This window comes from Fusarium coffeatum (genome assembly GCF_003316985.1).
Source record: "Fusarium coffeatum strain FIESC_28 chromosome Unknown BRIP53273_contig_236, whole genome shotgun sequence".
In the NCBI taxonomy this organism is placed as follows: domain Eukaryota; kingdom Fungi; phylum Ascomycota; class Sordariomycetes; order Hypocreales; family Nectriaceae; genus Fusarium; species Fusarium coffeatum.
This window is the reverse complement of record NW_022158028.1, coordinates 25,528-52,720: the sequence shown is the minus strand read 5'-3', so window position 1 is coordinate 52,720 and position 27,193 is coordinate 25,528. Positions and strand designations below refer to the sequence as shown.

Below are 27,193 nucleotides of genomic sequence, written 5' to 3'. Positions count from 1 at the left end.
TTTATGTCATGTATCAGACAAATCTTTCTTGAGTCGAAATGAAACTCGAAATACTCCCATCAAAACTCGCTCTACTGTGAATGCATTCTTGCCCTGCTCCTCGATTCTGTAATCTCGTTGTGTTGCATCACTTGTGAATCACAATCTTTGCACACATTGACATGGTGACGTAAAATGAACTCATAATTAACGACCTCTTTGATTACATGTACATAACTCTAGCTACAAAGACAACTATGGTCTATATCCTGGATTATACGCCCTTGTTGGTACAGCAGTACGTTCCTCCGGGTAGAACGCTTCAAAGTCAGTCCCAGCATATCGATTCACTGGAGTCGCAGACAATGCACCAGGTCGCTCCTGGAACCCAGTTGTGCCAGATCCTTTCGTTTCATGTATCTCCGCCGCAGTCCAACTCAGATAGACAGTCTCATGCACGAGCACATAACCACCTGGCTTCTCATCCGAGCTATCAGGTCCATCGGCACTCTCAAACTCGGGCTTCTTCTCGACCACAAAGATCTCGTTTCTTTTGTGCTTTCTACGCATTGCAAAGGAAACAAAGCCAAGGAACCAAAATACACTCCCGACGATAATGGACCATGTAATAGTGGGCACAAGCCACCACGGAAGCTCTGGTTCATTATCATCTGGGTTTCTTTCAACATTCTTTGGCTTGATCCAAATGGTGACAATGGGCCACAGACCACCAATGATATAAACAACAGCACATATAACGCTTAGTGTGGGATTGATGTGCTTCCCTGTCATCTGGCGCCACGTCTGGGGAGGCGCCGCTGGGCTTTGTATCTCGTCTTTGTCGGTTTTGGGAGGTCCTTTGAAGCGCAATATCAGGATACCAAGCCCAAGGAATATGCCAAAAAAGGCATTGATGACATATGCACTCAAGCTCGTGAGCAACACATAGGAATTGCCAGAACCTGCACGCCAGGTGGCGAATATCAGGATAAAGCATGAACCAAGATGCAATACAAAGGCGCCTACGGGAGTTCTCTCCTTGTGGTCCTCCGGCGAGAGCCACCGTGTGTTCAGAAGTGAACTGAACATTCCTCTCTTCTTGAACCAGTTGAGAAGGCGGCCCAGGGAGATGTCGCCGTCTTGAGCGAAGAACTTGGCATAAGGGATGATGCCCTCTTTTGCAATTTCTTGCTTGACACGGGCAGCGGTGTAAGTCATGACGATAATGTTTCCCATACTTGACACGGCTAGGAAGGCGTTGAAAATCCGCTTTCCGGTTCCGCCGTTGCTCAAAGACCCGAGCGTAAGCACAAAGAACTGCTCCGCTACGTTGCTCTTTACTTGGGAATCTTTGTCCACCACAACCATCTGAAAGAGAGTCAGCAAACATTTCTTTTTTAATAGCACCGAGGCTGGTGACTTACATATGAGATATTCACTGCCATATAAAGCAAGATGGCGATGCTGACACCGGAAAGCATAGCGACTGGATGCTTGCGTCTTGGTCGACTAATCTCGCCCATGACATAATTCGGCTGCTCAAAACCCGAGAAACTGAAGATAATGGCAAGAAAGGCATGGGCATACCCATTCGCATCACCAGAGTCGGCAAAGGCGGTAGAAGGTTGGGTATTTGCCCCGATATGCTTTTCCACTGGTTTGCCATCAGAACCCCTCAGACCTCCAGCTCCAACAACAATAGCTGTCACAATGATAAGAAGGAGGATCATGACCTTGATCATGGCCAACATGTTGTTGAGTAGAATGCCACCTCTTCGAGAGAACGTATGGATAAAGCAAGTGAGGATTGCAATGCCAATGGCGATGCCTCTAACAGCACCAGGAGTCGGATCCTCTTCTCCCGATGCGGCAAGCACTCTGGTAGCAAAGCTGATACAGTTGCCTGCCATATTGCCAAGAGCTATAAAGCAGAAGCCAAACATGCATGTGCTCAGAAGGATGGTACCACTTCTGTATGCAGGCTTTCGATAGACATATTGGAGGTAGTTGAGATCCCCGCCACTGCGCGGAACACTTTGCTCGATGCCGTTGATAGTATAGCGAGGGACATTGAGGCCATACTCGATGTATACGTGAACGCCTGAGAGACAGTAGATGACTCCAGCGAGCCAAAGGAGAAGTGATGCACCGGTCGAGTTTGTTCCTTGCATTACTCGTTGGGGCGAGTTAAAGATGCCCGTTCCTGTAAGAAGCCATTAGCAATCGATCCATAATGTGAGCCTTCATAATTCGATGTATCAAGTCAGGATGCACCTTCCAAGATGGAATACTGGAGTTCTTCTGACACATAAAAATCCAAGCTTGGATCAAGGAAGGAGCGATCCATCGATCTGATCTGGACAGGGAGATGTCCTCGTCCCCAACCAACCCCACTTGGTGCATCTGATCTCTTACACGGAGCTCAACTTAAATTCAACTTCAACTTCACCATCATCTCACCGCGGTATTGAACATAGTCGCTGTCGATTGACTCCTCACAAAATACATGAAATTAATGTGCGAAAGCTTCAACACTCACCAATCATTCGGTTGAGCACCAAACACATGACATCGAAGTACCCAAGTTTGAACGCCTCTTTGGGCGCGGACGTGTAGATCTCTCCTTCATTGTCGCCAAAAAGAGATTCTCTGTCACTATTCTCTGGTCGGTCGTCGTGCCGGGGCGTTACGACATGATTGTTTTTGCTGTGGTATGTCGCAAAGTCGTCCATGATGATTGTGCTTACAAGAGATAGCACCTCTTGAAGACGGACTCACAACACTGGACTTGGTTGGTTTGGAGATAGCTTGAATGATAAGAGAGTCCTAAACCGGACCCGACATTGAGTCAAGTCGACGAGGCCTCCTAATTGATTCGCACAAAGGCAAACAGCACGATCCGAACTGGGATACCACCCATGGCCGGCTGGGACTATGAGCATTATTAAGGAACGCTCTCGATAACCCTCATGCAAGGTGTTGGCGATCACACCAGAGCCGGGCGTTCAGCCTTCAGTCCAGATCGATTGACCGACCAAGCAGAAGATGTATTTTAAGCCTCGTCACCGTCGTGTGACCATTTCAACTCCCCTGCCATCCTAGGCAGATTTTCCCCTCATTCTTGATACCCAGCAGCCTCGTTATCTGCTAGAGCGCCTTACCCATGCGTTCCTACCAAGCCGTGACGCTAGCCGTTGCGCTTCTAGCGTCTTGATGATACTTTAATTCCAGCACCCAATCCATCACCCTTGCATTGCATAGCCCCAGTGCTCTCAAACATGGCTAATGATACATACAGAAATGCCAAGACGAGCTGAAAGAACCACCAGTAGCCAACATCACTTTTGGGAAAACATGACCGAGACTGGATGCGATGGACTCGATACGACCATGGATATCTATACAATACCAGAGTATGGTCTCGGTTCAACATGGGTACCATGTAAAAGAGACTGAAACCAATTCTTTTAATCGCTAAAGCTGGGAGAACTCCATGAAGTGCTTATTGATGAGAACTATGCAGGAGTCTTTATCCTCAGCCCTACCCCGCCGCAACGGATGGATGTTCGCGTCGGTCACCCGCTTGGGTAACGGACGCTATTTGATGCGAATCAGCCACGAGTCCCTGTCAGTTTGCCATGCCCATAGCTGCCTAGAAGGACTCCTCTACCTTGTTACAGAACGAAAGTTCTCACTTCAAGTTACTGCTGCCAGCCACGCCGGAACTGTACGTGTCCTACGGATGCAGGACTTGGACACCCATCTCTTATCTTGCTCTGCGACGACTCATCCAGCCCTTGCATTTTGTATCTTTGGGGCGAGTTGGTGGGTGTCATCCATACCAATCAAACTGAGCCAGTTCAGGTTCTGTGTTACCATTCCGCCGCTCACATTTCAAGGAACAACCCCGTCAAGAAGCTCTTTATGGTGTTGCTGCCCCTCACCTCTTCTGCAAACTACTGGTCCTATTGAGAGCGATAATTTACTAAGTGGTCGTCTTGAGCTTCCTATTGTAGATTTGTATTATTCAAAGCTTTTATATGTGAACAACTGAAGCAGCATCCGATGGCAGGCCCTCTACAGGTCGGAGACATCATCAACCTTGGGCGCCTAGCCTGGGATATTTACCGTTTTGGTTGGAAGGAAGATCATAATGCAAGTAAGTGCAAAATCCATATTCTTAGTTTTCTATGCACATACTATGCCTCGCAAGGCTTTCCCTATGTGATCGAGCGATGATCTTCAAAACACACGACTTAGACATGTTCTTCCTTCGTTCACTTGTCATTCCGCTCCGCGTAATCCTCATATGCAGCTCATGCATCTGACTACCTCACAGCAAGACAATATACAGAGTTTGGAAGAGATATTCGGGGCCTTGCCGAGAACCTCGATATTCTAAGCAGAGTAATCACCTGGGCAGATGATTCCCTTCAAAGCCAGCGGAGACCAGGTGTACCAGCCAGGCTACGATGGGATCGGACTTCACTTGTCGAAATTGTTGGAGACTATGAGATGACACTACGGGAATGTCGACATCTACTCGAGTCCAACGAACGGTACCGAAAGGGAGGTAACCCTCTACGCAACATAGAGTGGAATGTTCTTGTCCAACCTGTGGCGGATCAACTGCGTCAACGGATTATGCTACATAATTCCAAGATCCTTCACGTCTTGAAACCACTGGAGGTGTAAGTATGAATACTCTTAGACGCTTCAGCAGACTGACCAGGATAGTGACCTTCTTCTTCGCGTACGACAAGATATTGAACTCATGCATCAGGACCTCGCGGAGCGCATCACCGACGTTCACCATGATATTCGCCGATTGATGGGAGTTCTAATCCCCGACCTTGACGAGGCGCTTGATCAACGGGTTCAGCGAAGTGTTGTGCTGTTGGAGGTTCCTCTTGAACTGGATGACCAGTTTCGCTTTGCGGCACTTACTGGCCATCCAGAATACCGCGTTGAGGACGATTTCGAACTGAGCGAACTGTCAGATGCGTTTATACTCAACTTCCACAAGAGCACAATCAATTTTCAGTCGGGAATGCTGGTCGAGGATCGAGTCCCTGATGTTGATCAGTATCTCAACTTACTAAAATGCGTATGGATCTTGAAACGAATTCAAGCGTCTCCAGCCTTGAATGCAGCAAACAAGGAGACCTCACACTGGCCCTCATACACACGACAACTCGAAGATGTAAGATCTTAGCCTCAACAAACTCTCCGTACTAACTTTAATAGGATCTTTCTTCCCAATGTGCCCGTTTTGGTCCAGAGCTTGTTACACCCAGAATTGTAACTTCAAGGCTTAAGCGAGACATGTTTGCTATCTGGCCTGAGAAGGAACCTGCCCCTCTGATCGACGTGGTGACTAAAGACGAAATGATGGATGAGCTTCTCGAGGTGTAAGTAGTCTGTGTCGTCCCCCATTTCTACCCGCTAATAGGCTCCAGTTCATTGCGGAGCCATAACCCAGGTGTTGAGAAGAAAGTGAAGCTTCTTCGCAGATTGGATGCAGATGGGCGACGATTCAGAATCATTCTATCAGGCTTAGAACAAGTGTCGACAGGTAAACCAAGACAAAAATGTTAGTGAACTCTACATTACTAATGATTGAAAAGTACTAACTTGAAAAGCCGAAACTATCGACCTCGATGTTAGGTCCATGATGTTTAACCCCCAGTATGCCTTACCCTTGGGCACTCATATGACACAAGAAATACTTTTGCGAGAGAATGAGCGGATAGCACGGCTGGACTTTCTCAATGGAGGCGATATACTCAAATTCCAGCAAGCAATGACTGGTTTCAAACCGTGGGATTCGTATACGCAATACGATTGCCAAGTCATCTTTGTCCTCGACGGGGTCAACAACATTATGGAGAACGCTTCGCTTCAACTCTGGATCCCTAAGCAAATCGCAGGCTCACTCGTCACGAACAGCGATGCTGCCGCCAATACAGTTGGAGGTTCAGCGACCAGTCGGCAGAACTCTATATCTACGGTCGCTTCGGGTGGCATGCCGATTCCGTCCCCTAGGGAGAGTGGGAACTTTATGCCTACTTTCAATGGGAAAAATGCCAGCCCTTCTCAGCGTCAACCAAGTCTTGCGACTATTCCGCAACGGAAACCTGTGGGTTCTGATTCCTATGACCCTTGGCCAACCAGTAGCTCTCCTGAGCCCATGGGTCCTTCGCCTTTGGAGAGACGGAACTTCTTCCCAACACAAGGGCCGCCGCGAGAATCGCCCCCACGGAAGCCTGTCGGGCAGCCTCCATCGCCCTCTCAATCAGGGTCTACTTTTGCCGTTCGGTCTAACAGCACGGCTACAACCAAGAACGGACGCTCGTTCAGCATCTCAAGCGGCATGTCGAGCACCAGTAATTCCTCAAATAGCGACGTCCGGAGTGTGAGTATCTCAACGGGAACAAACTCCACTGGTCTTCTCCACAAGCGTCCAGTCAAGCCGATGCTTGTTCTTTTCACTCAAAGTCTTCAAGGTGACAAGTTCTCATTCGTATCGATTCAGATCGACGACGAAACAAATATGAACCCTGAACGTTGTGATTGCCGCAAATCGGGAAGGGATGGTGCGTCTTGCGAGATTGCTGCCGTTGAAAAGAATAAAGGACGCACAACCATTGCAGCCCGACGGTATGAACAGTCTGCCTCGGGTGGTGACATGGACTGGAATCTGGCCCGCTTGGCAATCAACAACCCAGCCTCGACAAGCGACAACGTCACCTGGTCAAACCTCAAGAGACTGAGCATCAAGTTTCCCAATCCTCAAGCAAGAGCCTACTTCTGCGGCACGCCTAATGTATGCCATTGCAAGATCAAGAAGGAAGGTGACTTACGCAAATGCATTCAAGATGGGCATCGCGGTCTATGGGGCGAGGTACAAGAGAGCTACAGGAAGCAGATGAACAACTTCCACAGGCAACGATATGAAGGCAGATCCCATGTTGTATATGGGGTGACGAATTAATTCTAGTTCTGCGAGCAATCTTTTTGTTGTAGGGCACGAGGGTGCGGTAGTATATTATGATGATTTGATAACGATAGGCGTTATGTTCGGAGTGTTGGATCGGGCGATATCTTGGTCACTGGTTTAAATCGAGTTAAGGAGTTATACTGTTACTAGGAGTGAAGTTCTTGAGGAATTGAAACGTCTGAGCGTCTTAGATAGTATTTGTTTGAGCCAATCATAACACCTAGATCCTACAATATTCGTATCTTTTCAAGATCTCTTACATAAAAACAAGATTCGCGCTCATGGTCGTATACTGAGCGTATATACATGACATCCACATCATCAACCCTCCTTTTTGGGATCAAAACTATGATCTCGACTTGAACCCTCAATGGCCTTGTTCTGCTCTGCCTCCTCGTGCATCGTAATGTTGGTTGTTGATCGAGCGGCATCGATTTCGTCTCCCAACTCTTCGGGCAGGGTGAGGTTCAGTACCACGCAGACGATAGCGGCAATCGCAAAACCAGTCTCCATGATAAGGACGATGGCATCCAAGAAACCCTGGAGGGAACGGTTGTCGCCCTCGTAGGTAAAGACGTTGTCAAAGTAAGTAGGAAGAAGTGTCGCACCATATCCCAGGGCGAAGCCGGCAGTAAGGATGAAACGGTTGCGCCGAGTGAATGGTACACCGCGAACAATAATTGACATACCAGAGACAGCCACAGCACTGAAGAGGAAGGTAGTCATGCCACCAAGGACGGCTGAAGGGATGGCGATGAGAGCCGCAGCGAACTTTGCAAAAATGCCCATAATGATCAGAAACATGGCGCAAGCGAGACCAGCTTTGCGATTAGCACAGCGGGTGAGAACAATGACACCGTTGTTCTGAGCGAAGACGGACATAGGGGTCATGGTCATCAAGGCGCCGATACATCCTGCAAGACCATCGGCTAGGATACCGCCCTGGATACGAGATTCATATGTCTTTCCAGTGACTTCAAGCTTCGAAACATCGCATGTAGCCGTGACATCGCCGATGGCTTCAGTAGCGCAGACAAGGTACACAGCAATGAGAGGAAGGACGAGTGGTCCATAAACTGAAAGTGGGAAAGTGTGAACCCATGCGAACGAGGCAACAGGAGCTGAGTCGATACCAGATCGGTCAAAGTAGCCACAAGCAGCGGCAATGATGCAGCCTACTAGTAATCCAATAACGACCGAAGTGGATTTCATGATAGGCGAACCAAATCGTTCGCAAAGAATGATGGCGACAAAGACAGAAAATCCCAAGCCCAGGAATTCAGCAGATCCCCAAGGCAGAGGATGGGGTGCGTTGATGTTAGGGCACAGCGCAAACAATCCATCGGTAGCTGTCATACAACCTCCGCTACCGCCCATCCAGTTAGAGAAACCTGACTTGATGAGTTTGATACCGATGAGCATGACTGTAGGGCCTGTAACGATGGGCGGTAGTACTCGCAGCAGGAACTTGGCGGGGATGAAAGAAACGAGAATATTGACAAGAGCGCACACGGCCGAGGTACCAAGGATGGCACCATATCCCTCGGGGCAAGGCAAAGGGTTTCCGTCAGAATCAGAAGGACAGAAGCCATTGGCGTACATCTGGGAAAGACTGCCTTGGGCGACGGGAATAACGCTGAAAGAGACGCCCACGACAGATAACACTCCAGTGCCGAGGTAGTATCTGCAAGATAAGTCAGTCCTGGTATACAGTATGTTCGTCTGTGCTGTTACTTACTGTGTACCAAACAGTCTAAACCGGGTGATCTGCACAGCAGAGAAGATGCCCGAGACAATGAGGGCAGTCGAGACAAGATATTGTTGTTGCTCGGGCAATAGATTGGCGCTGCCACTGATAATTATGGGTGGTGTAATGACTCCTGCTAACATCGCCAATGCATGTTGAAAACCCAGTAGTAAACCCAGAAGAACTGGCATTTTATCATTGAGTCCAAAGAAAGGACTTGGGTTGACACTTTTCTTCATGAAAGGCAGGTTCGGCCGGAAGAGGAAGCCATAGTCATAATCGCCAATTAGACCATGCTTGGTTGTGAAGGCTTTGACGAGGCCATTGCAACGTTGAGCAATTGTCTTGGATGGCGCGTGCTCAGGCGCAATAGACTGTGGTCCTTGGTCTTCATCCATTGTTGGTTGATGTGGTGAATTGGAGTTGTGTGAAGAAATTCGAAACAGGCCAACGTTGGAGCGGTTTTGACTTAAAGGTTGTCCGGGGTGTCGATCATTGACAGCCGAAGCTAATCAGGTATCTTACTGTCGATCGTCTTCGAGACAGAGTGCTTTAAAGTTCGAGTATCGAACAAAGGTAAGCGAGGATGTTCTTTGTTGTAAGTCAAGGTTTGGCCGTTCTAACGTGGTCAATGGGGAGTTATAGACTCTTATTGACTCTTCTCTGAGCACTGAAATCGATTGGCAGTCAGACGAAGCCGTTGTCGGTTGTGGCTAGAGTTATTTTTTTGGGTTAGTAACCCAAGATGTGTAATTGATAGCTCGTGGATCCAGAGATAGCTTAGATAGCTTATCAGCACTTCTTGATCCCCAGATGTTTGCTGAATGGTTGATGAGGGGCAGAAGCGGACAAAGTGGGCGGTTGCGGGTCCGAGCTCAAAGACCAAAGACGGATGTCAACCGAAGATATCAGTTAACAACATGTGATGGTAATCTTGAGAGTCCTGTTCTGGATTCTGAAGGGCGCGCCATTGCTTCCTTTTAATGGTTGAGCCAAGTCCCATGATGGACGACCTGGACCGTTATCAAATTGAGAAACTGCCATTGGAGGTTGTACCAAGCGTGGGGGAAGAAACAAAAGCGTGCGGCCTGTCACAAACCAGTTTAGACCATTGAGCTGGGGCTGGATCGAGGGGATGAGATAGCGCATCGGCGCATCTTCTGGGGTCATCGCCCGTCGCCGCGGACTCGGATTAGGTCGCGGTGTCTGCATCCATTATCCATCCATTCTTTGGCTTTGGTTGATCATCAATTTCAAGCCGTGTCTCGAACAGCCCATTCCAGATCTTCAACCCTCCAGCAGGAACTACCAGCAGGAAGATAACCGGCTGGCAAAATCAGAACACTTCCTGAAGACCTAGAGGCCGGTTTGGACTTGGAGTATTGCTGCCACCCATCTCGATTCTGTTTATCTCCAATATGCACTATGCAACGCCACACTGGCTAGGGAGCGCACATGCTTTCTTCTGCCCAGCTGAAGCTTATCAGATAAGATAGTATGCAATGCGAGGGGAAATCGGCTGTCGGCTGCGTCCGATAGTAATAATAGAGTCGATTAATATGCTTGGAAACGGGATCGGGCGACTGCGTAGTCGCTATAGCTTTTGACGATGAGTTCGATTGAGGGAGAGAAAGCTCGAGCGCGCGGTATCGTCCGTAAAGACCTGTTATCGAGAGGCAAAGATAGATGATACCGCTAGCAAAGCAAAGTCATGGATTGTAGTAAAGAGAATGTGCTATGCGATTGTGATGATGTTGAGGAAGGAAAGGAGATTGAGCGTGTTACACAGCTAGCAAGGGAAAGTAATTAGAGCAAGAAGGAGCTCTGAAGCTCGAGCTTGGAGCTAAAAACGGGAGGCACCGGCGACTGCCGCTCCTCGCTCGCCTATCCACATCTACGAAGTTTTTGTTACGAGATGCATTTCCCTTTTTAATACTTTTTCATGTACCCCAGAAAAGCCATAGCATCATATATCAGATGAGATATGATGTGTAAAGCCAGTGCTTGAATTGAAGTGTGAATATTCACTGACGAGAACAGGTACAGCCAGTCAAGCCTTCGTCAGTGCAGCATGTCTTACCCTGTACCTGGACACGATTTCACCAAAGCGACCAAGTCGGATATAACAAAATTGTACAGATTCCAACACGATTCGGCAAGAGATATTTCTGATTCAGAAATACCAGACATTCGCTGTTTTTGTTCCTGGTTTCTGCGCATCAGGTACCTAATGGTAACAACACCATGTCTGAATCATGGTAAATATTGAGAACCCATACTTCGGTACATCACACTATCAGTCAGCGGAGAGCCAAGCTCCGCATAAAGGAGAAAAGGAAATATTCCTTGTCCGAAGTTGGGATCTTCTTCTGCATAGGAAGGAGTCGCTGAGTTGTCCTGAGTGATATATAAACTATGACCAGGTACAGTAAAGAGTCCGATTCACGATGGTCCCGCAATGGTATCAACGGTGGAGATGCAGCGGCTTCACGGACCGCCAGCTCTGGGGTAAACTCACTTTTTTAGTTCATTCCCCAGTTCTCTGGCCCTTGGCGGACCCAGAGCCATGCGTTAGCATTTCCTTTGTTGAACCGAAACAAACCAGCAGCAGCATAAAGAATCGCTGTTTCGAGACTGTTTAGACTTGCATGACTCCTGGTTGCTACCGACCGGAAGGAATATTCTTTAGGCTTTCGGTAAGGTAGTCAGGGACTATTGATTATTTTTTACAGATGCAGCGTCTATTTGTGCCTATCACAAGGGCAAAGATACTCTTTCAGCTTCAATTTGTGGCGTTGAAACTGAACCAATAATTAGTCGATTCCAAAGCATTCGATATATTTTAGGTAGGATCTACATTACCACAAGGCGGACGGGAATGTCAGAAAGGGATGCGATTTCTTGACTTGCAAGTTTCCCCAGGATCCCTTCGCCACAAGAAACAGACGAGAGATTCTTCCCTGCTGGAGTCAGAGTATTTGATTGGCGGACTGGCTCCGAAGCCACGAGACCTCGTCTCCGATCAGGGTCCACCTTCCGGAGTCATGCTCCGGGTCGGGAACGGAAAAACTGCCTCCAAGGTGCTTCTGGGGGTCAATTCCATCCCCATCCGTTGCACCTTTGACGTCTTCATTACCGCAGCATTATACAGTTGCCCCCCCTTGGAAGCATCGCATCATTTTTTCAGGGTCTCATTTTACGCAGGGTCCAAGCAAACAGCAGCAGCAGCAGCAACAAAAGCAACCCCCCGTTGCCACACAAACCTTCCGTCACTACTGGACCTTCTCGTCCGGTAGTCCATCTTTGGTCGTTGGACCCTTTTTTTGCGTTTCGCTGTTACTGTATTAGGAGAAAAGAAAGCAAAGCAAATTTCCATCCTTCCGCCTGAACGAGCGAAGCGAACCTACAAGCGACCAAGCGTGGCGTCTTTTTGCGTGGCGAAAGGAACGGAACCACAGCAAAGCCAAAGGGTCGCTTCCTACAGGTGCTGCTCTTACTTTGTTCACCGGTGCATGTGCTTTTTTGGTGCAACTAAGGAAAGAAAAAAAAAGGGATTTTCACTCAAAAAGTCTTGTTCCAGGTAGCAACCCAGCAGCCCAGCCCAGCCTAGGCCAGGCCAGCAGAGCAGTTGAGTTCAGGTCAGGTCACGCCAAATCTGCCTGCCCATAATTAATGGATGTGCCCTAGCTCAACCTCTGTCGTGCTATGTTTCTGACTTGTGAATCTTTGATCTTTCATCTAAATCTCCTACCAACGAATTTTTCTTCTCTTCCAACAACCGTCATCAATCCTTAACTGTCATTTTGGGCAACTTGATTGATGTCGCGCACGTTGGACTTCGACTTTTTTCCCTCGACCATCGCCGTACGAAATATCCGGACTGGACTGCCGGCGTCGGCCCTTCATGCAACGCTCCACCAGCGCCATACACCGTCTTCCACCTCAAAAAGTCACAGACCCTGATCTTGTCGCTATACGTGCGAAGCTGTTTGAGGCTTTCGCCGTCAAGGCGTCCGCGCTCGTGACGCCCCCGGCCACCAACTTGTCTCCTCCGTACTCTCACGCCGGTCCGCATCCGGGTCCGAATTCGGGTCCGGGTCCGTCCGGCACCACCCAGCCTCAACCTCAACGCTCTCGCTCACGATCTCGACATCGCCGATCCCGCCGTCACCCCAAACCGCGAGTAGTTGTTGGTCCCGATACCATTCATCGACTGCCATCTGAGCTGGCTCGATTGCATCTGTCGTCGCCTCTCATTGTTTCAAGCCCTTCACGATTAACCCTCGCCCGCAAGATCCAAGCCATCATCCCGAACCTCGACAGTCGTGTTCTCAGCTCCGCCGTTGTTTCCGTACCATCTCGCATCTCCAACAGAGACTGTGTTGTTAGTGTTGGTGGTGGCTCTGCAGTCACCTTGGCCCGAGCCGTCAGCTTACGAAAAGGGATCCCTCATATTTGCATCCCTACGACTTACAGCGGAAGCGAGCTTCACCCTGGTGGAGGACCCAGCGATTCTGCAACTGAAGAGGAAGGCAAATATTCAAGCGAATCCAAGACACTCCCCGCCGTTATCATTTACGACGACAACCTCACCATGAGCTCACCAACTCGATTTTCCGCACCCAGCGACGAGAAAGTCATGGAAGACTTTGCTCGAGCCGACCAGCCGCCCAAGTCGGAGGATGCCTGCTGGAGCTACCTTCATATCCCAGGCGTCTAAAACCCTCCGAGATTATCACGGATGCCACTTTGATCACGAATTTTTTTATACAACTGTCTTGTAATCTGCGAGGAGTCTTCGACCTCCTTTTCTCATTTCGGATCCCCCTTTTTTCACATACCGATTTCTCGGGTTCAGGGATCATGATGATTTATGCGATATTCACACAGACGCACGCCGCCGACCATCTCTTCGACCGTTCAAGCGTCGAGGAGCCACGGAGAAAGAAGCACGACCCCCCGCCCCGCAGGGCTTATTAATATCCTGCACTTGTTTGACGGGGCGTCGTGCGTTTCTCTACAAGACACCGACCAGCGGCTGAATCTTCTAGGATTCTCTGGTGTTGGAGCAATTCTGGAGAGGACGCCGCTTCAAGTCCTCTCTCTAGTCGCCGGTTCAGAATGCAATCCTTGGCATCATGCCATGGTATCTGCTTCTGCACCCTACCGGGATAGAAAGAGTGTACTTGCAATCCGAAGCTACTGGGCTTCGAGAAGACTCATCATAAGGGGCTACTGGGCTCCGAGTCAAACATGAGGCTACTGGGCCTCAAAGAAGTATTGCTCTCGGTCGTGTAGCATCGACCGAAAAGCATACTTCCTCCCGACTCAAAAACGAATGGGTTCTTGTTGGTTATTTCACTATGTGATCGTGCTTCGTTTCGGAAGACCACCAACTGCACATGAGTCGTTGGATGTCCACCTCCTAGGGTGGACTTCTTCAAAAATTCTAGATAGCCAGATATTTAAACATTGAAGGTTGTCAAAAATTAACTTATTCTCTCAAAATGCCGTGTGATTTCCTGTCTGAAAACGCCATTGCAAAGTAAAAGCAGTTCGACCCCGGCCGCCAGGATGCCAGAAGAATTGGCTGTTGTAAGCATAAGAGACGAAATAGTCAAGTTACATTCCGCTGGCTTAGACCGGCACCTGTGCTACTCTTTTGGCACCCTAAACCTTGAAATAATTCTTCTGCTACCCATTCGTCCGGATACTGAGCCTGTTAGAAGTTGACATGCCTGGGGAGGTCGATCTGTTTGTTCAGCCGCTGAAATCCTGGAAAATACATATGGAAATTAGAATAATCAGGCCGTTTTATTTATATTCAGGCTTGCTTGAGCAAACCATTTCTGCCCCAATCCGTAGATTAGAGAGCAATGTTTCTATTATAACAGACAGGGTATCGCCATTCCTTCCCCTCAATTGCTTCAACCACTACTTAATCTAATCCTTCGAAACCCATTACACCGTGAGCTCCGTAAGCTCCAAGTTTGCCCTTTTGAGCCTCCTTGCGTCTCTTGGCCCGTTGCTTCATTTCGGCGATGTGGTCATTTTCGCTGTCGCTTTCGTCGCTATCGCTCTCAGCAGCCCGTTTGCCATTGCCTGCCGCATCGTCCTCCTCGTCATCATCATCATCCTCGTCCTCATCCTCGTCGCTACCATCCTCGTCGCCTTGAAGAGCAGAAAGCTCCTCCCAGAGCTTGACAGTCTTTCCACCGGCGCTGATAAGTCGGTTTGAGGAGTCGAAGTTCAGTGATACGACGCTTTCCATGTGGTCATGGCGGAGGTTATCTGACGCGCGGACCTCCCTACGAACAAGATCGACAATACGTAGACTTCCATCACCAAGACCGCAGACAGCCTTCTTTCCAAGACCCATCTCTTGTGGGATCAAGACGGTGGCGTCGATACTCTCACCACCCTTCTTGTCGCCATCGACGATGATTCGTTCCTGCTGATCATCCCAGGCTCCCTTGTCCCACAAAGTCAGCACTCCAGAACCCGAGCCGCAAGCCACAACGCCATTGTCGCGATGTCCTTTGGGACCCATTCCCGAAACATAGCATGAAGACAGCAACTCGTCCTCTTGGTCCTCGCTACGGACGAGCACTCCTCGTCTGAAATCGGTCACAGCCAGGGTAGTACCGCCGGTGCTGACCCACTGCTTGGGGAAGCCACTGGTACTAGCTTGCGTCGGCGGCAAAGGGGTGACTGACGAAATATAATCGGAATGAGGAATATGCGTAGATTTAGGCTTCTTGTCGGGCGTGCCGTCTCGAAGGTCAATGATGTGAAGGGCACCAGAGTCTGTCGCCAGAAGAAGGCACTGGGGGTTCAGGACGTGGAGCAAGGTTGGCGCATCGGGCAAAGTGGTCCTGGTAGGGATCGAAAACTTGGAAATAACCTGTCCGGTCGTGGGCTCAAAGTGCTTGACGAGGGCATCGGTTCCCGCGGAGTAAACAGCTGCAGCGTATCAGTAAATGGTATGATCAAAGGATAACAGAAGAATTGTCGTCAAGCTTTTGAGCTCTAAAATCAAGTAGCCAAAGTGCTAGCCTGAGCTGGCTCGAGGTAGCGAAATCATTTCGTCTCCTATGTTCTCGGCGACCAATTCTTCTAACACCGTGACGGAAGCTTACCTGAGCCATCATGGGCATAGACCAAAGATCTGCAACTACCCTTATGTCGTCGAGTGCGCCAGACCGAATCGATCATCCCTTTTCCATCGCTCAATACACTTGTGTCTCCATCGGCGCTTTCGTCAGAGGCAGAACCGGGCGGCAATCGGAAGGTTTCGACATGGCCGCTTGATAGACCAACTGTGAGAAGAGGTTCGGTTGGATGTAGAGCTGTTGTGAAGACATCTGCCGTAAGAGGCAGGGTGCAAGTATTTTCGAACATAGTGATTCTAGTGAAAGATGAAAACCAGCAATTGAACAAAGGCTAACTGTTTGGTGGAACTGATGGAAGTAAACAAATTGGACATGAAGCTAAGCACAGTGACATCGCAGAAAAAAAAAAGAAGTTGCGACGAGGTACCGTGCAGATGATATCGATAACACTGTAGCGCACTGTGCAAAGCTCCAAAATTTCATGCACAACATGCATCGTGCCTTGGCAGGCGCAGGTGAGCAGGCTTCTGTTATCCATAGTACCTTCTGCCTCCTTATAGAACCTCAAGGTTTATTAAGGAGGAGTAATTTGCTCGTTGTAGTCAATATTCTTCATCAAATTCGCGAGATGGTTTTTTCGCCGATACATAAGAGACGAAATGGTTTGATTATCTGATGCCAGTTCGGGCCAGGATTCAGAACATTTATTTCCGCCATCCTATGGCATAGAGCGTATCATCGTTGTCGTAAAGAAGGTCTCGTTCCTTCAGAAGATGAAACTGAAGAGCGTGCCTATTTGTTAGATACTTATCAATTCCGATGACTGATTCGTAATGCATGTTGCTTTTCCTCCCAAGTAGAAATCCTTTCTGACCAAACAATTCCGTTGTCTGACTCAGTTAAAAGCCCATGCAATAAGAATGGAGTTTTAGTTAAAGCCCATCGATCGATCTCCCGTCTTTTACGTGGTAGATCCCCATGCTAGGTACCCGGAAAGGCTCCACTACCAGATGCGTTTTAGGGCCTTTTGGGACTTTTCACAGGGCGAGAGGCTCAGAGCGGGGTGGCAATAGGTCAATAGGTCCGGAGCATATCCATACAGGTGGGAGCCTGCCCGGTGATTCGATCCAATCCATGGAATGGATCTAATCCGCTTGGTCTCGACCTGTTCTTAAGTAATGTTAGCCCGGCCCAGACTAATCCAATCTTTCCGATCCAATGTCGGCCTGGTTAAGGAATTCTGCCAGGCCACTATTTTCCAACGGCCTCGTTCCTGTTCCTGTTCCTGAACCGCAAATCCAAGTTTCAACAATACAATATACCATCTGCATGGGCTACAAGGTGCAAGTACAAGCGTAGTCTCGACCATGACGGGCAACAAGGTGTCCGAGGCGACTCGTGAGCGAGAGACATTCAAGTACGTACGGACGCATCACTGACTTTCCTCTCACCCAATATCGTCGCACATAACGTCTGACCAGTATTCAGATATGACTCGGTCCTTGTTGCTAACTCAGTGCGCAATGATGTCACGAATCTCATCCCTCCCTCATCATTGCGACCATGCTCGGATCCTGCCATGACAGCTTTGGCCCAGGTCGCCCTCTTGAGGCTTGGCGCCTCCCGTGCGATGATCTCCTTGTTTGACTGCCAGAACCAGCATGTTATTGCAGAGGCTACCCCAGAAATGCCGATATCAGCTCAAGCTAACCCTCCAGTGTCTGGACCTGACAGCCTTTGGCTTTGCGGAACCTCAATACCTCGGGGCTTTGGTGTTTGTGATGCTGTACTGGCTCCTCCCGAGCCTGACGATATTTCACAAGTCACATCGTCTTCAAAATTTCCCGTCAAAGTTATTAATGACCTTGCTACAAGTGAGGAGTTCCGAGATACATGGTACTATCAGTCACGACCAGAGCACCGTTTCTATGCAGGCGTTCCCATTCAGACCCCACGAGGGATCAACATTGGTGTATTTTGCATTCTGGACCGCAAGCCACGAGATTCATTCGATGACGCATCTATCCGGATTATGCGAGACATCTCAGCATCCATCCTGGGACAAATGGAGCTGACGCGATCTGGAGACGGGCGACGGCCTGGGGAGCGTATGGTACGAGGATTGGGAAGTTATGTCGAGGGAAAGGCTACGATGTCTGGCTGGAGGTCCAGTTTCACGCACGCATTTGACACCGATGCTGGCACAGAAGAAGGGGCTCTTAATCAAACGCAACAAAGTTTGCAGAATCGACATGAACATGCTTCATCTATTGGGAGTTCCGAACAAATGGCAACACCAGACACTTTCGTTCTCGAAAGTCCGATGGAAAACCGGGCCTCAAGCCCTTTTCATCACATGGAAGATTCTCCTCATCCGATTGCCGCAGGAGAAGAATCGCGGCAAAGCCAACTAAAACATATTTTCTCCAAAGCTGCCAATGTTCTCAGAGAGTCGATAGAGGTTGAAGGGGTTGTCTTCTTGGATGCAAGCATAGGTACCTTCGCTGGCAGGGTTCGATCTGGCTCCGTTCGACGCGAAAATGGGACTCACGAACGCTCGTCATCTTCCTCGTCTTCTTCATCCACAAGCCGAGGCCATGTTTCTGTGTCTTCGCCCAGAGGTTCTGGCGACTCAAAAGGCAACATGTGCTCTGTCTTTGGCTTTTCGACTTCTATGTCATCGAGCATCAATGGCGAAGCACCTACAGGGCGCAGTCAAGCCGTCCCCGAACGGCAGCTCCAAAGGCTCCTCCGACGGTATCCGAAGGGCAAGATCTTTAATTTTGACAGCCAAGGAGTGATGGCCTCGAGCGACCCGACCAGCGAAGATTCAGTAATGGCTGCGTTTCAGGTTAACAAAGCTCGAGATCTACAAGCAGACCGACCTGGAGAGAACAACAAGAATCGAAGCGCAAGGGATCCCTTTTCACGACGAAACGAGGGTATGGCTATTCGTGACCTCTTTCCAGGGGCACGAAGCGTCGCTTTTGTACCTTTGTGGGATTCGCACCGCCAACGTTGGTTTTCAGGGTGCTTTGTCTACACCATGACACCGACTCGTATTTTCACAGTTCAGGGGGAGTTGAGTTATCTCACAGCGTTTAATACGGTCATCATGGCCGATGTTATAATGATGGAGAGTGCGTTTGTGTCAATGGCTACCACGTCTTTGCTTAGCTCACTATCTCACGAACTGCGTTCTCCACTGCATGGAATTGTGCTATGTGCAGAGCTTTTGCGTGATACCTCGCTTGATGTTTTTCAAGGTGATGTGCTACGCTCCCTCGAGGTCTGTGGGCGGACTTTGTTAGACACGATCAACCATTTGCTCGACTGGACGAGGATCAACAACTTCGCAAAAGCACCCAACGTGCAGCCACTCAGCCTAGGCATGTCACCAAGGAGGGGAACACAATCGAATAAGAAAAGCTCGCCGACAGATGGCATGATGCGTATCAACTCGAATCTCGACGTGGATATGCTGGTGGAAGAAGTTGTGGAATGTATACACGCTGGCCATACTTATCAGCAACAATCTGTCTCGTTGCTAGACGATCGCAACTCGGGAGAAGAGCTTAGTGGTGACCCCTATGCCCGCCTAGATGGTATGGACTTGGCGGATAGCATCAAGACACGAAACCAGAAGCCAAGCACCATGGCTGGTCCCGATAAGGTGCTTGTGATCTTGGATATTGACCCGGCCGTAGACTGGGCATTCCATGTTGAATCTGGAGCTTTTCGACGAATAATACTAAACCTTTGCGGCAACGCTCTCAAGTACACCACCAGTGGTTTCGTCAAAGTTGCTGCCTATCAAGACCCCCCAAGCCAAGGACGACCACGAGATAGAGTTGTTCATATTGACATCATGGATACGGGAAGTGGCATTGGGCAGGACTACCTTAACCATCGCATATTCTCCCCGTTCTCTCAAGAAAACGTTCATTCTTCGGGCGCCGGACTCGGGCTCAGTCTTGTGCGGAAGTTTGTGAGAGCTCTTGGTGGTTCCATACACGTCCAAAGCAAAGTGGGAACTGGAACCCGTGTCGCTGTGAAGCTTCCTCTGCAAACTGCCAGCCCTGAATCAACCGAAACGGCGTCTGATCGCGATGAATTCAAATCCCAGGTCATTGAACTGTCTCGCCTGCGCGTCTCCATTGATGGATTCTCGCCTCCACGGAGGAGCATGCAAGGTCCACGCTGGGGTTCTGGAGAGTTCGACGAGTACAACTCACTAGAGAAAGTTTGCCGCAATTGGTTGCAAATGGAAGTTGTCGGCAACACAAGTAACGAGACCTTTCTTCCAGACCTGGTTCTTTGCGACGAGTCTCAGTTCGAGTCAATGGCAAATCAGCCCCGAGCTGAGCTGTCATCGCCAGTGGTGGTGGTGTGCCGCACTGCGGCAGTTGCTCGACAGCTTGACCAATACCACAGGTCGCATCGTAGGTTTAATTGGGGATTGTTCAGTTTCATATCTCGCCCGTAAGTCTCTATCATCCCCTTTCCTTGTTGATACTGACCGAACGATTGCTGTAGTGTTGGACCAAGGAAACTTGCAAAAGCCTTTGTGCTCTGTTTCAGACGATGGACTAAGCTACAAGCAACAGCCGCCGACCGCGCAAGTGTTTCGACAGCACTCGATGAGCCACCTACTGTGCCAGCAGTCGAGCCAAGTTCATCTGAAGATGGACATGGTAATAGAACCGCCGGTTACTTTGATATTGCTCCGAAACTATCCCCTCAAAAGAAGAGGGCAAGGCCGGATGACGATGAATCACAGACTCCATTGCCATCGGCGCCAGCTATACGACCGGCTCCTCCATCACCAGAAGCCCGATTCCTTCTTGTGGAGGATAACGCCATTAATATGAAGATTCTTCAAACATATATGAAGAAGTTAGGGTTAGTGTATGACACGGCATCGAACGGGCAGAAAGCTGTGGAGTCATACAAAGCCAAGAGAGGGATTTATAAATGCATTCTGATGGATATATCTATGCCGGTGATGGATGGATTTGAGGCAACACGACTAATTCGATTATTTGAGAAAGAGTCAGGTCTGCCACGAAGGCAAGTAGTGGCTATCTCTGGTCTCGCCTCAAAGGATGCACAGGAAGACGCATTTTCCAACGGACTGGACCTGTTTCTCTCTAAGCCAGTTCAGTTGAAGGAACTCAGTCGGATTCTTAAGAGCCGGGAGCTTATTTGATTCGGGCTTGGATGATGATCATGAAGCGAACACGATACCATGGGACTTGATTATTTGATTAGATGGTTGGGAGGCATAGCGTCTGTTGCAGTTCTAGCTGCTATAAAGTGTAGATTATACCTTAATATTGGGATTAAGGGGCGTCTTTTGTTACTAGACAGGACGGATATAAAGACGGCGCAATGGGGTTGGGTTTTTAAAGAAACGACAATCAAGCACATATCAAACTGTCTTGTATACAATCAATTTTGACATGAAGTCTTCTGTAAATACTCTATTTCTGGCTCTGCAGTCTTGATTGGAAGGAAAGGGCGGGCTGTTGCAGTTGTTGACCATACCGTACCTGCCAATTGTTGACCCGCAGATGCAGTGCAGGAGTACCCAATGTAGTGCCAGTGAATCGCAACTTTATCACCGTGCTCTTTATTAACTTAGCCGTCAACTTCAAATCTTATCTTCAACACCACACAAAGAATAAAACACAACCGAAATGCGTTTCTTGAACACTTCTATCGCTTGGCTTCTTGCCTTTTTGGCAATGGTGACTGCTACGTCTACCGCGGAACCATTTCGCAGTATCATGTATCTTACGGGGTATGTGCTGCTTCATCTTGAGATTGATCATCACTAACCATAATCCGATTCTCTAGTCAACACGACGTTGTTCCGATCAAGGAGAAATTTCAAGATGTTTCTCATGTTGTTTTAGCATTTATGCGCTCCGAATTCTTCAACGTTGATAAAAAGCCCGATGATTACCCTATGTTCACCTCGGTCTCAGATGTCCGCGCCCGAGTCCCTCACCACGCCAAGGTCATGATAGCCATTGGGGGATGGGGAGACAATCAAGGATTTGAAGAAGCTGCAAAGACCGAATCATCGAGAAAGCGTTGGGCCCGGCAAGTTGCGGCTATGGTGGCAACGACAGAGGCTGATGGTATCGACGTCGACTGGGAATACCCAGGGTAAGCAGCCCAAATAAACATATCGGATGACTTACTGACCGACAATAGAGGAAACCGGGATGATTACAAGGAGATTCCCAATTCTGGACGTGAATGGGAGATCGAGGCCTTTGTCTCGCTTCTCCAAGAGTTACGTGCTGCTCTTGGCACCGAGAAGATCCTCTCCACGGCAGTCCCGGGTAAGGAGGCCGATTTGATTGCATTCACGACCGAAACCGTTCCTAGAATCATGAAGGAAGTCGACTTTCTGAACATCATGTCTTATGAGATGATGAACCGCCGAGACAATGTTACTGTCCACCAAAGCGGCATTACCAATTCTCGGGAAGCTGTTCAACGATATATTGACCGCGGTGCTTCGCCCAGCCATGTAAACCTCGGTCTCGGGTACTATGTCAAGTGGTACATGACCAAGAAGTGCGATCCAGCGAAGCCTATGGGCTGTCCCGTTCCAGTCCATGAGGATCCAGAGACCGGGGCCGACTTGGGCGGAACTGGTGGCTTCAGCTGGCACGATGATGTTCCTATGGATCTCGCTGCATCATTCAGTCGTGCGCAAGCTGATGGCAAGTATGATGTCGATGGAAGTCACTATTACTGGGACGAGCAGGAGCTTCGATGGTGGTCGTTCGACACGAAGAAGAGTATCCAGAACAAGTTTGAACGAATCGTGCCACAGCTGGAATTGGGAGGTGTTTTTGCTTGGGGCATTGGAGAAGATGCGCCCGACTTTGAGCACTATCTAGCGACAGCCGAGGAAGTTCGCAAGATTCGGGAAGGTGACAGAGCCAAGGACGAGCTTCAAACGCCACATCGACAGGTTACAGAGCAATTATTATGGCACACTGAATTATCCATGTAAGCACATGCGTTAGATGCAGTCTTTCAATTGAACGGTTGATTTCAACAGTTGCCAAAGTTCCTGAGTTGATCGAGGACCCGAGTGAGCTACCCATGTATGGATTTGGGCAAGTGTTCGATTAAACTTGGTTTCGACAAATCATAAGCTCTAAGCTAACCACGGTTCGAACTAGCTAAACCCTCGAGTGTAACGCTGCCAAGCCATATCCTTAGCTTCCACCTCCAACAACACCCACGTCTCTTCTGCACGTGGTTGTCAAGATGGCTGGCTTGCACGGATTGATCCATCCACCGGCGTCCGAAACCCTGTGCATATGCAGAAGCTGGCTTGCAAGTGCTGTGATCGACGATGTGATTCCTCAATTCGGGGTGCCTAATCCGATAAACAACACCGCCATCTAACAAACAACTGCATATTGCAGCTATGCTTACTGAGAATGAACTTGTTCCTGGGGATCCCCGACGTCATCTCGGTGCGCTTCCCAGAAGGGTTTATCGGGTCGAGGATCTCTGTGAAGTCCTCCCTCCATAAAGTCTGCTGTGTTCCCAAGTGTTATCGTGAAGTCTCTCGTCCTTGATCCAGCCCCAGACTCAATTGCGACCTCAATCCTTGCCAATTCTTGCGGTGTCTCTCGCTTCTTGCACCAATTTCTTCTGTGTCAATTGATTGACTTGTCTGCCCACGATGCGCTTTTCGACCCCCCTCGTTGCTGGCCTAATGGCTGTGAGCCCTGCCGCGGCTGCACCCAAGCCTAGCCATGGCGATAAGGAATTGTACAAGAATGTCAAGCCCGTCAAGCAACTTGACCTCGGTCCTCGACCTTACTACCTTGTCAATGACATGGATGAGGGTTCTCTGAAGAAGAAGCTCCAGTCGTGCTCAGAGAAGCCCCAGAAGCCTTCATTGTGGTCAATTGCTCACCGTGGTGGTGCTACTCTCCAGTTTCCTGAGCACTCTCTCGAGAACAACCTCGCTGGAGCTCGAATGGGTGCCGGAGTCCTCGAGTGTGATGTTGCTTTCACCAAGGATCGCGAACTGGTGTGCCGACACTCCCAGTGTGATCTTCACTACACGACCAACATCGTCACGATCCCCGAGCTCAACAAGAAGTGCACTCAGCCCTTCAAGGCTGCCAAGGATGGCAAGCCTGCATCCGCAAAGTGCTGCACCAGCGACATCACCCTTAAGGAGTACAAGACTCTGTGCGCCAAGATGGAGGGCTTCAATGCCACAGCTACCAACGCTGCCGACTTCCTCAAGGGCACCCCCGGCTGGCGAACTGATCTGTACTCTACCTGCGGCACTGTCATGACCAACAAGGAGCACATTCAGCTTACCAAGCGACTCGGTCTGAAGCATACTCCTGAGCTCAAGACACCCGAGGTTAAGATGCCTTTTGATGGCGACTACACTCAAGAGAAGTACGCTCAGCAGCTCATCGACGAGCATAAGGAGGCTGGTGTTAAGGCAAGCGACGTCTACCTCCAGAGCTTCCTGTATGATGATATCCTGTACTGGCTCGAGGCTGAGCCAGAGTACGCTCGCCAGGCTATGTACCTCGACGAGACGGGCGACTCACCTGAGACCTTCCCAGCTGCTGTTGCCAACCTCACTCGTTATGCTAAGGATGGAGTGAAGTACATTGCCCCTCCTCTGCCTTACCTCGTCCAGCCCGGAAAGGGAGGCAAAATTGTACCCAGCCCGTACGCGAAGAAGGCCAAGGAGTTGGGTCTCAAGATCGTCACCTGGAGTCTGGAGCGATCTCCTCCTCTGAAGCAGGCTGCTGCCAACGGCGACTACTACTACTCTACCATTGCTAAGATCGTGAACAACGACGGTGATGTTTTCAAGCTGTTGGATGTGTTCCGTGAGATTGGCGTTGTTGGCGTTTTCTCTGATTGGAGCGCTACAGTTACATACTATGCCAACTGCTTCGGTATTGGACTGTAGAAGTCAGGGGGATGAATGATGGTAGAAGGTGGTAGACTTTATTAAAAAGCGTTTGATGTTAAGCTTTCACTGTGTCTAATGAACTTGCAGCTGTGACGTTGAAATTTAGAGTTGAGAAACGGTCAACGGCATGTCGCATGGCCGTTGAAACGGTCGCGCATCAATACAGTTGCTCAGCACTTAATATTCCCATATTGTTGGAGAGCCTGCTAACTCCAGTTCCAACGAGTTGATGGTAGATATTTCTCAATTGGAATATCGCTCAAAGTAGCAATTCTCAACGACACTAGACCATCTGGGTAGGTCTCTCCTACCAATGACACGCTACACTACTTGAAAGCCGGTCATTCAACACCATCTTTACTATTAAGAAAGAAGTTGATTGGCTCCCGTTGTCAACTGACTTTGGGTATCGTGTAAATTGACCCTCTTGGACTTGGGTCGTTGCTTAATCAGGCCACAGCTTCATGTACATTGCCTCAGCCGCCATTCGCCGCTCCAATGAATAATAACTCTCTTTCCCCGGATTCTTTGGTTTACCCCAGATCTACTAAAGAGCCTCATAATCCTCGGCAACGTAGACATGTAAACATGCAGATTTGGTCTATCGCCTTCAACTCTATTCATGCGGCTTCATGATCGACGTATAGGCAAAGCATGCCTCTGCCTGCCTCGAACTCCGGCTATACGGAGCTTACGTATAGCCCAAAGGCAGTTTTAGTCATTGTGGGTTGTTTCATGTACATACTCCTACCTGACGCACCGAGTACTGACCATCGTTAGACGACGTCTACCCTAGCCCTGTACAATGCATGTGAGCTTATTGCGCTCATCTTCACCACGTTCAAGCATCGCCATGGCCTTTATTTTTGGAGCCTTCTCGTCACCACTTTGGGCTTGTTGCCCTATGCTTTCGGGTGGCTCCTTGGCTACCTCCACATCGTCGACGGCTACGTGAGCAAGGCCCTCGCCTCTCTTGGCTGGATCGTGCTAATAAGTGGGCAATCTGTGGTTCTGTACTCGCGGCTGCACTTGATATTGAACGATGCGCGGATACAGCGTGCTGTATGGTGGATGATCGTGGTTAATGGGATAGTATGGCATACGACCCAGACTGTTATGCTGTTCACAATTGGACCCAACGTCGACGGAGATAATCCACCACGCCTATTTGTCGCCATTGAGAAAACGCAGATGACATTCTTCTGCGCGCAAGAGTTTGTAATCTCTGGCCTATATCTCTGGGGCGCCATCGACATCCTTCAAACCTCACTCGGCAACAAGCGCAAGATTATGTGGCAGCTTTTGTTCATCAACTTGCTCATCGTAATCATGGATATCGCGCTTCTGGTTATTGTGTACCGCGGCTACTACACCATTGAACAGGGCGTTAAGCTCGTCATCTACTCTATCAAACTGAAGCTCGAATTCGCGGTTCTAGGGAAATTGGTCGAAGTTTCGCGGAGCCGCGGAGGATCGAGTGTCTCAGGGACGCATTGTGCGAATGACTTCATTGAGATGAGCTTGCGAGAAAGAGGTCAGAGACGCCGAGAACTCGAAACAACGAGTGACTGTCTCCCGGAAATAGCTCATCTTGAAGATACTAGCACTTCCGAATCCCCACGGAGGATGATCGATAAGGATAAGAGTCAAGAGGCGAGCACGCACCATCTTATGACGAGAGCCTTAAACAAATCTTTAAGGGATGAGATTTCTTCTCTTTAATTACCCGCTATGATCTACCAATCGCATCAAAAGCGAATACCCAGTTACTCCATGGCGGTTGAGCTGGATGACCTCCCGGAACAATCGCAACTCTCGGAGGTCTCGACAGGGCGAGCTAGATTCGCATGAGAGAGGATACTCTAGCTGAAACAACACTGGTTAGGCCTTTGTTACAGTAAATTGAGGATCGTCCCCGCAGAGTTCTTCAGCCCTGCTGGCTTCATCCCTGCGCTAGTTGTTAGTTTGCCAAGTTGAACATCCTTCTAATCGTCCGATGTTGTATTCGTATCTGTCTGTATGAAACAAGCTGAACTGTCAATGGATTAAGATCGTATGTGTATATTGCTTCTTTATCTTTGAAGAGAATCTTGTATCGCAGTATTTCTAGTAAACATTAAATCTCAAACTCGCTTGACTAATACTAAAGAACACGTACTGCATGTCCCTGACTCGACTTTCGAGTCTTCATTAAACTTGCCTGCCACGATCCCAACCGTTGATCGTTGTTTAGTGGATCTTTCTTGTTTCCATGATTTCGCCTAGTTGCCCCAGTTGTTCTATTCTCACGCTGAGCTTGTTTCCAGAATCCAACGCGCTTAACTTCTTCAGCGATCCACAGATCACTGAATGGCCTGTTCTGTCCA

At 49.1% G+C, this 27,193-nt stretch overlaps 9 protein-coding genes across 9 annotated transcripts; 6 read left to right on the top strand and 3 right to left on the bottom strand.

The window, feature by feature from the left end:
* Positions 1-234: 234 nt before the first annotated feature.
* Positions 235-2,711, bottom strand: FIESC28_09344 (uncharacterized protein; the record flags this gene model as incomplete). The annotated part of the gene is made up of 3 exons (XM_031163481.1): positions 235-1,347; positions 1,404-2,182; positions 2,519-2,711. 3 exons carry the CDS (start codon positions 2,709-2,711, stop codon positions 235-237), a joined length of 2,085 nt encoding a protein of 694 aa, XP_031012473.1.
* Positions 2,712-3,333: 622 nt separating this feature from the next.
* FIESC28_09343 (uncharacterized protein) lies at positions 3,334-6,973 on the top strand (the record flags this gene model as incomplete). The annotated part of the gene is made up of 8 exons (XM_031163480.1): positions 3,334-3,392; positions 3,460-3,706; positions 4,039-4,138; positions 4,319-4,670; positions 4,717-5,182; positions 5,227-5,390; positions 5,439-5,572; positions 5,622-6,973. 8 exons carry the CDS (start codon positions 3,334-3,336, stop codon positions 6,971-6,973), a joined length of 2,874 nt encoding a protein of 957 aa, XP_031012472.1.
* A 327-nt stretch (positions 6,974-7,300) lies between these two features.
* On the bottom strand, positions 7,301-9,124 carry FIESC28_09342 (uncharacterized protein; the record flags this gene model as incomplete). The annotated part of the gene is made up of 2 exons (XM_031163479.1): positions 7,301-8,663; positions 8,718-9,124. The coding sequence occupies 2 exons, from the start codon at positions 9,122-9,124 to the stop codon at positions 7,301-7,303; spliced, it is 1,770 nt and encodes a 589-aa protein (XP_031012471.1).
* Positions 9,125-12,630: 3,506 nt separating this feature from the next.
* Positions 12,631-13,446, top strand: FIESC28_09341 (uncharacterized protein; the record flags this gene model as incomplete). Its single annotated transcript, XM_031163478.1, has 1 exon — positions 12,631-13,446. One exon carries the CDS (start codon positions 12,631-12,633, stop codon positions 13,444-13,446), a length of 816 nt encoding a protein of 271 aa, XP_031012470.1.
* Positions 13,447-14,664: 1,218 nt separating this feature from the next.
* On the bottom strand, positions 14,665-16,127 carry FIESC28_09340 (uncharacterized protein; the record flags this gene model as incomplete). Its single annotated transcript, XM_031163477.1, has 2 exons — positions 14,665-15,689; positions 15,866-16,127. The coding sequence occupies 2 exons, from the start codon at positions 16,125-16,127 to the stop codon at positions 14,665-14,667; spliced, it is 1,287 nt and encodes a 428-aa protein (XP_031012469.1).
* Positions 16,128-17,205: 1,078 nt separating this feature from the next.
* FIESC28_09339 (uncharacterized protein) lies at positions 17,206-21,047 on the top strand (the record flags this gene model as incomplete). The annotated part of the gene is made up of 3 exons (XM_031163476.1): positions 17,206-17,255; positions 17,327-20,280; positions 20,446-21,047. The coding sequence occupies 3 exons, from the start codon at positions 17,206-17,208 to the stop codon at positions 21,045-21,047; spliced, it is 3,606 nt and encodes a 1,201-aa protein (XP_031012468.1).
* Positions 21,048-21,537: 490 nt separating this feature from the next.
* On the top strand, positions 21,538-22,874 carry FIESC28_09338 (uncharacterized protein; the record flags this gene model as incomplete). The annotated part of the gene is made up of 3 exons (XM_031163475.1): positions 21,538-21,641; positions 21,698-22,012; positions 22,061-22,874. 3 exons carry the CDS (start codon positions 21,538-21,540, stop codon positions 22,872-22,874), a joined length of 1,233 nt encoding a protein of 410 aa, XP_031012467.1.
* A 684-nt stretch (positions 22,875-23,558) lies between these two features.
* Positions 23,559-24,824, top strand: FIESC28_09337 (uncharacterized protein; the record flags this gene model as incomplete). Its single annotated transcript, XM_031163474.1, has 1 exon — positions 23,559-24,824. One exon carries the CDS (start codon positions 23,559-23,561, stop codon positions 24,822-24,824), a length of 1,266 nt encoding a protein of 421 aa, XP_031012466.1.
* A 1,119-nt stretch (positions 24,825-25,943) lies between these two features.
* Positions 25,944-26,549, top strand: FIESC28_09336 (uncharacterized protein; the record flags this gene model as incomplete). The annotated part of the gene is made up of 1 exon (XM_031163473.1): positions 25,944-26,549. One exon carries the CDS (start codon positions 25,944-25,946, stop codon positions 26,547-26,549), a length of 606 nt encoding a protein of 201 aa, XP_031012465.1.
* Between the last annotated feature and the right edge of the window lie 644 nt (positions 26,550-27,193).